This window comes from Clinocottus analis, unplaced genomic scaffold, assembly GCF_023055335.1.
Source record: "Clinocottus analis isolate CAN_PGR_092001 unplaced genomic scaffold, fCliAna1.0.p SCAF_13, whole genome shotgun sequence".
Taxonomy (NCBI): Eukaryota; Metazoa; Chordata; class Actinopteri; order Perciformes; family Cottidae; genus Clinocottus; species Clinocottus analis.
The window spans coordinates 18,847,501-18,857,500 of record NW_027175854.1 but is presented as its reverse complement, the minus strand read 5'-3'; the positions used below and the strand labels follow the sequence as shown (position 1 = coordinate 18,857,500).

Here is a 10,000-nt window from a genome sequence, read left to right as displayed (position 1 = left end):
CTCTCTCCTCTAGTACTGTCTCCTCTCTCCTCTAGTACTGTCTCCTCTCTCCTCTAGTACTGTCTCCTCTCTCCTCTAGTACTGTCTCCTCTCTCTCTGCAGGATCCTCGTCTTCTGCTTCCTCTTTTTCTGCAAAATTCAACATTTACAACTGAGAGACACGGATTTCAATTTCATAGCAATCCACACTTTTCTTTTTGCCTTTCTTCACCCTCCTGTAAAGTGTGACATCCTGTTTGTTAATTGATTGATTTCAATTCAAATTTCGGAGCGAAATGATGACTGTGTGTGTGTGTGTGTGTGTGTGTGTGTGTGCGCGTGTGTGTGTGTGTGTGTGTGTGTGTGTGTGTGTGTGTGTGTGTGTGCTTGACACTGTGCATCTGTGTGTAAAAGAGAGATAAGGAGACTAGAAAAAGGAGAAGAGCAGAGGAGGAAGGAGAAAACCAAGTGGGCCGATCTGTGTTGATATTCACCTCATTAAATCTGTGTGTGTGTGTGTGTGTGAGTGATAAGTCCTAATAAATAACTGTGTCAAGTGATCAAACCTGCAGCGGTGTTGTGTTTGCGCTGAGCGTCCGGACTCAGAGAGCTGAACCGTTGTGTCACACGGAGCAGAGACAACCCACGAGCCGTAAAACTGAAAATCCCAAAACTGACGTGATTGGAAATGACAGCACGATGCACACAACCGTGCAGCCAGACACGCACTGCGCTCTCGCTGCTACGGTCGCACAACAAGCGACAAACATGCAGAAATCCTCTCTGAGGAGAGCACGTCCTCGTACCTGTAGATGATGCAGGCGCAGTCCCTGCAGGTGCCGCAGTTTTCAATGTCCTGTCCGGTCCTGTATGAATGTCTTCTGTTGAAAAGCACAGAGATGACATATCAGGGGAACAACAAAGTGATGTTTTGCATGTGTGTGTGTGTGTGTGTGAGTGCGCGTGTGTGAGCCTACAAAAACATGTTCAGGTTTCATCTCCCTTGTTGAACCAAATTTCTGGCACACCCATCTCTGCAAATGCACCGATCTCATCCTCTGAAATCACCCTGATCATGTTTTAATGAACGATCCCTCTTCCAACCGGCTCCGGCTGTTACGTAAGCCATGAGTCACCGAATCACTGCGGGCATAAAACAATGCTTATGAGGTAAAAGTCAAGTCTGCATGCATTAGACTGAGCCCCATCACTGAGTTCTCATACTGGAACACGCCGATGAGGCAGCAGGCCGCGCAGTCACATGTTCCAGTGCAAAGCGTTCACATTAGTATGAGATGGAAGTCCTTCCATGGATCCATAGACACACATCCATCCGTGCATCTTGTCCCATCCAACGGTCCTCTCGTCCCCACATCATGTACTATTTTGGTGTGATAAGGCGGGAGAAATTACTAAGCAGCTTACAATGTCGGAAGCAGATTAATTAAAGACTTGATGAGAGCGGTGAAGGCTTTACACAGTAAGAGGCGTCGCGCGTCTGAAACCAGCAACATGACGGCAGCTGATTCCCATCGACTGCTGCAGACATGCAGACATGCACGAGCAGAGAGCTGCTGCCAAACGGCTGAAGAGACCAAACTCCCTGTGGGGGGCGTCACATCTCCAGGATATCAAGTTGACAGAAACATCAAGAGCTGCATGACTGACATGAGACTTCATGAAAATAAAGACTTGTTTCTATAAACGTGGTTTCTTTCTGTCTCTTGCTGTTTTAGCTGCTTCTCCTTCCTACCAAATGTACATTGTGTTCAGTCCGCATGTTGGCAAAGTATTTACAACGCGTACAATGCTGCGATTGGCTATAAATAGATGAGTTGCATCCCAGCAACTCTTAGGAAAAAAGCTTAGGAATAGGGACCATCTCTCTGCCATACGGAGCGAGGTGATCTGGGATGTGGATGCTCCATTTCTGAAGCACTCGTCTCCACTGAATGCACCTTTCAGTGCAGAAGCTGCGATCACGTTATGATGTCTGCTGCTCTTTGTTCTCGTGTGAAGAGAACCGGCTCTCACTTCAGAAATTAACCGTCTTCTAAAGACAGCAGGGTGACTTTTACTGTCCAGGTCTGCAAAATATCAGGAACTCCTCATGATGAAGTCCCACTGATTGTTCTTCTTTCCTTCTGTTCCTAATGCTTTATTTCTTTCTACCTACACCTCTACGTATATCCATGTATCCATCCATCTATCCATCCATCTATCTATCTATCTATCCATCCATGAAAAGCCCAATGACATTTAGAAGCTAAAGAGCCAGATATGGACCTAAGTGTATCAGGTGGACTCAAACACAACTCCTGATGAATTATTATGTTGCTCCATCAATGTTAAATGTGTAAATAGGCAACTGTTGACTAATATGATGATAATATAAAGGAGGTTGTGTATTTAACGAGGGTCAACAGAAGACGTAATGTTAAAGTTAGCAGACCACCAGATGGCTTCTCACACTGACTTGAGCTGAGCGCCCGTTGGCTCCGGGTCTCCAGCTCCATCAGCCGACGGCCTGCAGTCATTTCACATTTACAACATCGCATGTGGGACACTTCTCTTTTGGCCCAGAGCTTTAAACCCAGACGAACCTTTTAAAACCTTTAGGCTGTATGCAACACAGCGCCGTTAGTGTTACGTTTGAACGTCACCTTGGAGCTAACAATACTTAAACATAAAACAAGACTGTGATCTGGGTCATCTACCCTACGATGTGGAAAGTGTTCAACCTTTGACATGGACAATGTGTTGACTCAGGAACAGTCAAGCCAGAGTTAATACTTGAAGCTTCTTCTTCAAGCTTGTGAATTAGGATCAATCCATTAAAGATGTCTCTTGTTTCATTGTCCAATGAAATGGATGCATTACTGTGTCTACATGTTGTTCATTTGTGGAAAACAGCCCAAGAAAATAACACAACACACTGCCTTGGTGTGTTTGAGGTGCTGGTGAGAAGCAATACGACGCAAAGGCTTGTTTGAGGAGTAAATCCCTGAGTTAGAAGAATTATCAGAGGTCAAAACACTGAACAGGATATTAAAATACTATGAGATGGGTAATTTATCTTTAATCATAGGGAAATTACACAATCACAAAATAATCTATCATTAATATGCACTTGCACGTATTTGAAGGGTGAAGTCGCACTGCGCCGCTGTGCACTGCACACTTTGCTCTCCCTGCACCTCCACTGTGTCGACGCTTTGATGAAGTCCATCTAAATGTGTCCGTAGGTCAGCTGAGGGCTAATTAAATGCACCAGTGAAAAGCCCTCAGAGCAGCTAACGCCAGTCGTTGGATGTTTATGATCTTATAGTAAAAAGGGAAGCGTGCTCATGTGTAATGTGATGTGTATTACGACTTGATTGAGCTCAAAACCCTGTTGATTAAAACAGATTGATGGCATGGAGTCAGTGTGCAGGCCTTTCCTTTGTAATACCTACAAACTGCAGAACAAGATAAACATTGCCTCACCCTTCTCGTTCGGCTTCCTTCTTCTCGAGGTCTTGAATTACATCCAGCAGGACCTTGATGGTGTTCTGGCTGGTCTCCAGGACCCCCTCCAGGCTCTGCAGCTGAGTCTGCAGGTTACGAATGTCGTGCAGGGGTCCGTTGGGACCCAGGAGCTTCTCCGCCACCCTGGACGGGTCCAGTTTACACCTGGCACCAGACACCAACCCGCCCAGAATTTCCTGGACCTGTCTCAGCGTGTCGGCCTGGGTGGCAGTCAGCGGTCCGGCTGCAGGCTCCCCAGCAGCAGAGCGGCCTCTGGATCCAGAGCAGCTCTGCTGGTTCGCAGGGCATTGGCTGTTAGGAGTGTTGGGCCTGGCGTTGGGTCCTGAGCAGAGCATTTTGTGTAGCACCCCAAGCTGAGCCTGGGCTGAGCTGAGACAGCTGGACTTAAAACAGGCCTTGGCAGGAGAGGACGACTGCTTCTCTGCCTTCATCACAGCGACTGGCGGCGTTTGAGCTCTGAGCTTCAGAGAGCTGGCTCGCTCACAGAGCTTGGGTGAGTCCGTACATTTTACATCTTCCTTTTTCTCCTTTTCTCCGTCTTTATCTCTCCTGCCGGCCTTGCTGTCCGCCCTGAGCATGGGTGTTCGGATCGCAGGACCCGGTGGATCGCTTCCCTTTTTCCGCGGTGTGTAAGGTGGAGGTGGCGGCGGTGGAGGCGGAAGTCGAATGCCCCTCTTATCCTGAGCGTTGTAGGGCGCCTGAGAGGGCGGCGTGTAGGGTGGTGCAGCGCGAAATGTGGAAGAATAAAGAGGAACAGCTTTAGTTGGCGTTGCACACGTTTGTGCATTTGGAAGAGTGGACGAATACGTTTGTACAAGCGGAGGCGGAGAAGTGCAAGATTTTAATTTGGGGACTGGGGAGGAGTAGGGGGTTAAGCCAATGCTGGAAGAAGAGGTACTTTGCAGAGCTTGGCATGGCACGTTGCAATGGGAGACAGTTTGTATGAGGGTGGCATAGGAAGGCGAAGTAGAATGTGGGCGAGGGGCACGGGCACCAACCGAATGTGTGGTGGAGTAATACGATATGGAGGTGCACGACAGGGCAGTTTGAGTCACAAACGTAAAAGGTGTGGCGCTTGATGCATGGTGGGGTTGTTCAGGTGTTACGCTTGGGGCGGTGGCTGACAGAGTGATGGGCTCAACAGGGGTCACGGTGGGGGGAGGGGTGGGGGTCAAAGTGGGTGGAGGGGTGGGAGTCACAGAGGGGGGAGGGGTGGGGGTCAAAGTGGGTGGAGGGGTGGGAGTCACAGTGGGGGGAGGGGTGGTGGAGGTGAGGGGAGATGGTGAAGCGACGCTCGAGAGAGGGGAGGAGCCGTTTTGGCCGGGGCATGATGGTGCAGTTGGGGAAGGACCGGAGCAAACAACAACTGTGCTGGGGGTTGTCGGTGGTGACACAACAGTGTAGTACGGGATAGCGTGTTGGGCAACAGCACCTGCAGAGGTGGAAGAAGGAATGGGCAGCGCTGTGGGTGGAGGTGGGGTGATGCAAGCCGGTTCGGCTGGAGAGGAGCGAGGCGGTGTGGCGCAGCGTTCGGGGGTCTGTGTTGGCGTACTTGCAGGTGGGGGAGAGGTACAGTAAGGCACAGTAGTTATTTGGGTGGTGGGAAGATCTTTAGTCTCAGTTGGGGATACAGGACTCTCAGATTGAATTTGCATGGAGCTCAGTGATCTTGTCGGAGGTGGGGAAGCACACGGGCTGCACGTTGGTGCCAGGGTGGTGCAAGGGTCATGACTTGCAGGAGCTGGACATGGCGAGTCTGTTTGTATTTGAGTGGTGCACTTTTCAGCATTTGGAGTAAGGGTCAAAGCGTTGGGGACTGGAATTTGAGTTGTACATTGTTTGTCACTCAGGGGTGGAGATTTATGCTGATTCTCAGTTTGACTTTGGGTGGTGCAATACTTTGAAGTTTGAGGGTGGGAGGGGCTCTCTGTTTGAACTTGAGAGGTGCAGAGTTTGGTGTTTGGAGGTGGCGGCGATGGACTGGCGCTTTCCGTTTGAGTAGGGGTGGTGCAGTAGTGCACTTCCTTTCCAGGATCGCTTGTTGTCCGATTGAGCCGCTTCCTCCTCCGGAGCGCCGAGGGCGTGCTGCTGCCCTGACGCTTCGGGACGTCCCGACAGGAAGCAGAGGAGCAGTGAAATGGCTCGGCGTTGTGAAGCACTGAAGGGGGGCAGCTGTGTCTGGAGTTTTTCACCAAACTAACGGCGGATTTAATGTCCGTCCTGGAGGATTTAGACCTCCGCTCCACCGCAGCTCGGTCCCCGGGCCCAGAAGGGCCGTTCTGGTCCTTGGACCCGGGCGCCAGCACGTGGTTGTGCGTAAGGTACTCGTCTTGAGAGTCGTGTTCGTCGTCCCCGTCCATGCCCACCGAGTCCCCGAGGCTGTGGCTACGCGTATGTGTGGAAGAGAGCGACTGGGGCTTTTTCAGGCATGGGGAGGTCTGGATGGCGGTGCTGGTGCTCGCACCGGGCCTGCGCGTCATCGGCAGGGTCAAGGAGTTCGTCTGCGGCGGTGCCCAGCATCGCCGCGTCGGACCCGGAGTCAACGGATGAGGAGGGGCCCTGGCTAAGAAAGCAGCAACCACCTCTATCGTACTCGCCATGTCGCCGCGCACGGCGCCCACCACAGAGGTCTGGCCGGGGAGGCCGGGGGTCCGAGGCCCGTCCCTGTCGGCCCACGGCTTCGGGGACCTGCTGCCGTGTTTGCGGAGAGGATGCGGGCTGTCGCAACTCGAGGCCGGCCGCTGATGGCTGTTGTTTTCTCCGGTGCCGCTGTTGCCGCTGCTGCTGCTGCCGTCCTCCAGGTCTTTGAAGCGCACCTGGTGGGTGCGGTTGCGGCGGCGCTTGAGGCGGCTCTCGATGTCTGGAGAGTCTCGATTGAGCAACACGGAGCGCACCGTCATGGTCCCGGGCAACTTGTCCGCCAAGGGGCTCTTGCCGTTGGTTTGGCCCGCCAGCAAGTGGTTGGGCTCTTTGCTCACCATGTCTCCGGTCTCGCTCGCCCCCCCAACATCCACAAGCTCTGCAGGCAGGTTGATGTTTTCAAGGCCGAGATGTGTCAGTACTTCAGCAAAGAAAGAGAGCGCCCCTTGGCTTCATGTGCATCATACCAGTGACCGACTCGCACAACAGACCACATGGGATTAATACTGTTGTCGGATTGTATGCAGCTGCTGAGGTTATCTCAAATCTACACACCAAGGACTTCCTTTTCAACGAAGATGGTTCCCATATTCACAGTTCAAGGTGTAGTAATGTTAAGCACAGCGAGTACAAATTAAGTAAAGATCAGTGATAAATTCTAACCTCTTTGGGTTAGCATTTATTTTACCCTTGTACAAAAATATATGCAGCATCAAATACTATTAAAATGAGAACGTGAGAAATGTCCACACTCTCCCATTTCCTCTGAAGTTGTGCACTTTTGCTCCTTATTTCTCTTTCGCTTTCCTGGGAGACAAACTCTCGACGAGGCTGCAGAGGTTACCGGCCAATAAGCAGAGAGGAAGGAAGCGCCGCCTGTCCATCCCGCCTGTGCCCATCACAGCGGCTTGTCTTCTTGGCAGAGCCTCCTCTTGCTTTGTCCCCTGGGCCCTCAGGAGATTGGATGAGCAGAGGATGGGCCGGGCCTGCGTACTTCCACATAACGGCCGATCTGTTGCAATTGTTTTTTCACCCTCCCTCCGTTCCTTTTGATGGTATCACTCTTTTCTTCTCGCCGCTCTCCTCTCAGTGACTCATCCTCTCGTGGTCCAAGACGGCGGGGAATTCCTGAAAAGAGAAGAGAGACAAAGAGAGAAATAAAAGGAGTTTTAGAGACTATAATGGTTTCCGTATTATTGCATTTCCATTGAAACGCGATGGGCTCGCTCCTCCGGATAATGAAGGAGATCTCAGATAGGCAGCTATTTTAAAATGAGAGCGGGGTCACCGCAGAATGGAAGAAGACATCAATTCAGAAAAAGTAATGAAAGGATGTAAGTGGCAAAAGAAAACAAAGGGTATATCATCAGCACTGGAAGGCTATCCATAAAAAACAAGTGAGGGGAGATTGTAATTAAGGCCCATTCACATGGACTGAAGGGGAGACTCGTCTCTTCCCTGACGCCACATGTCGCTGTGTTATTCCCGCTGTTCCCCATATGCCGTCTTGCAGGTTTCTCCTCCATGGTAACCGTCCGTGGCCTTGTTATCAGCCCTTGATGATCTGCCTTCTGATTCATCTGGTCACCGTGTGACAGCCGTCCGCCTCGCTGCATTTAGTCGTATGTTCTCGTCACGCTGACTCTGCGGCCTGTTGTTGAGGATCTACGGCCTTGATGCGTATTTATTTATATATCGCTTCCTCTTCCTGGCTGCCGCTGGCAGTGGAGCGTGACGCCGTGGCTTGCCTTTCACGATCTATGGATCGGTGCCTCGTTATCTCCTGTGATCGGCTCTGACACCGACGAGCCCGAGCGAACGCCGTGTGCCAGTGTGTTGCTCTGCTCCCGGCGGTGGGAGGGGTAATTAGTGACTCCTTCACAGCTCCCAGGTTATTTAGGGAGAGACATACCCGAGGGGCTGCCACTTTTATTTAGGTCCACTGTTTTCCTCTCTTTCCCTCTCTCTTTCTCCGGCTCTGAAGAGGAGCATCTTTGTCACAACCGCGCCCCCACCGTCAACCCCTTTAATCGTAATTAATCCTAATAACCATGTTTTTAAAGTCACAGCTGACAGAACCTCGGGGGAAATATCAAGCGTACACACTCAGACATATTAATGGATATAGAAGCAAACCACAGGATTCCTCTCCTGCCTGTGATCCACCCAGAAGACTGAGCACACTAAGAGGCTTAAAACCAACACTGATGGATATCTGAAGCGTACAATCGATCCACACTGTCTGTTTGACCTTGAAGATGTTTCTTCCTGGATAAAATCACATTTCCACTCCTCCTATTTTTCCATAAGCATCTCATTTCTCTCCGGCCGTCAGCTTTGCTTCCCTTGTAAAGCAGTCTTCTTTAAACATTCAGCCTGACAGATTTCCCTGTGAGTTTCCTCCTCCGGTTGCAGGACCATTACTTTAACTCATTCTGTGTCATGCTGATCCAACCCGCTTTCCATCTTTTTTTCCTTCTGGCCCATCTCTCTCTTTTTTCCACCAATGTCACTTTATATCGTTCCTCTTTCCTCCTCCTGCCCTCGCCCTCTCCTCTCGGTCTACAAACTACCTTCAGATCACAATTTACGCCGACACTTTAATGAATCCGGCCGGTCCGGACGCCGCTCGGTCCTGTGGCTCTTTACCTCACGTGACGTTTTCACGCCGAGCTTTAATGGCAGACGAGAGATGAACCTGCAGGCGGGAGGAGGAAGGTGTGCAGCAGCATAATGCCAGCAAGGGTCATAACTCTCTTTGGTTATTATTTAAGATTTACCACCGCCGCCGCGCTGCCTCCCTCTCAGAGAAGGCTTTGCTGTGTGTGTGTGTGTGTGTGTGTGTGTGTGTGTGTGTGTGTGTGTGTGTGTGTGTGTGTGTGTGTGTGTGTGTGTGTGTGTGTGATTATAACGCTAAGGTCACGTCTGATCTCATGTGAAGCCGCGCTGACTGAGAAACATATCTGATGGATTCAAAACACAAGAAGCTCAGAGTCTGGTTGTGCAGATCTAATAATATTCAGATTATTTCAGGGATGTTGAGAATTGCCTCCATGCACACACACACACACACACACACACACACACACACACACACACACACACACCTCTGGGTCTCTGTTGAGGAGGTGGAAGCTGCCGTGGATTGAATTGTTATGTAAAGGAACGTCACATCGGATCGTCTCGGCACGCTTACATTTGTCAGACAGGACTGAGTAAAGAGGAAGCACGGAGAGGAAGAGGAAGAGGAGGGGGACATGCTGGGTTATATTTAGAGATGCTATGAGACACATAGCAAACCGAGAGGAGGAGGAATCTGAATAAGCAGCAGCGAGGAGACAGACAGACAGGCGGAGGTCGAGGAAGCAGCAGCAGAGGAAATGTCACGGTGAGGTTCAGTGAAGTGGTAAATCAGGAGCATCGGCGTGTCAGAGCGTTTAAGGGGGAACTGGAGAGGAACTAAGAAAAGCTGTATGATCAGTTATTGGCCCTGTGAGCAAGAGGAAGAGTTATACCTGCACTCTGTCGGAGGGATTCACCACACAGTCGCACAACAGACGCAGGAGCCTTTGTGCCGTTTGGATTCTTGTCTAAAGGAATTAAATCCACCAGCAACTGCTTGAGAGTCGCCTGCACACACACACATGCTGTTGGTAAGCCTTGTGTGCAGCAGCAATGTCTCAAACACGGCATGTTTAGTTTTATTTCATGCAATAAGACCAGCAAGCACATTCACTGCACGTGTAAGTGCAATGAAGGATCCTCATGCATTCATGAGCTTTAACAATGTGTGAGTAAGTGAAGCAGCCTCAGTGAAGGCTTTATCTTCTCTTGCTGAAGCCGTGTTACGCTG

At 50.6% G+C, this 10,000-nt stretch overlaps 2 protein-coding genes across 4 annotated transcripts in view; one reads left to right on the top strand and one right to left on the bottom strand.

Annotated features, from left to right (window-relative positions):
* Positions 1-10,000, top strand: part of zgc:73226 (uncharacterized protein LOC402792 homolog) — a 38,317-nt gene that overhangs the window by 11,308 nt on the left and 17,009 nt on the right. The window lies entirely within an intron of this gene.
* Positions 1-10,000, bottom strand: part of LOC137783453 (mucin-2) — a 30,672-nt gene that overhangs the window by 16,582 nt on the left and 4,090 nt on the right. Inside the window, exons 2-3 of one of the 3 annotated variants that reach the window (XM_068573389.1) lie at positions 3,466-7,275; positions 786-860 (exon numbers count right to left, since the gene is read on the bottom strand). In XM_068573389.1, coding sequence (XP_068429490.1) covers positions 786-860; positions 3,466-6,488 — 3,098 coding nt within the window. In that variant the 5' untranslated portion in view covers positions 6,489-7,275. Of the gene's footprint in view, positions 1-785; positions 861-927; positions 3,371-3,465; positions 7,276-10,000 lie in introns of those variants that run through there. The other 2 variants (XM_068573390.1, XM_068573391.1) reach the window with 2 other exon arrangements.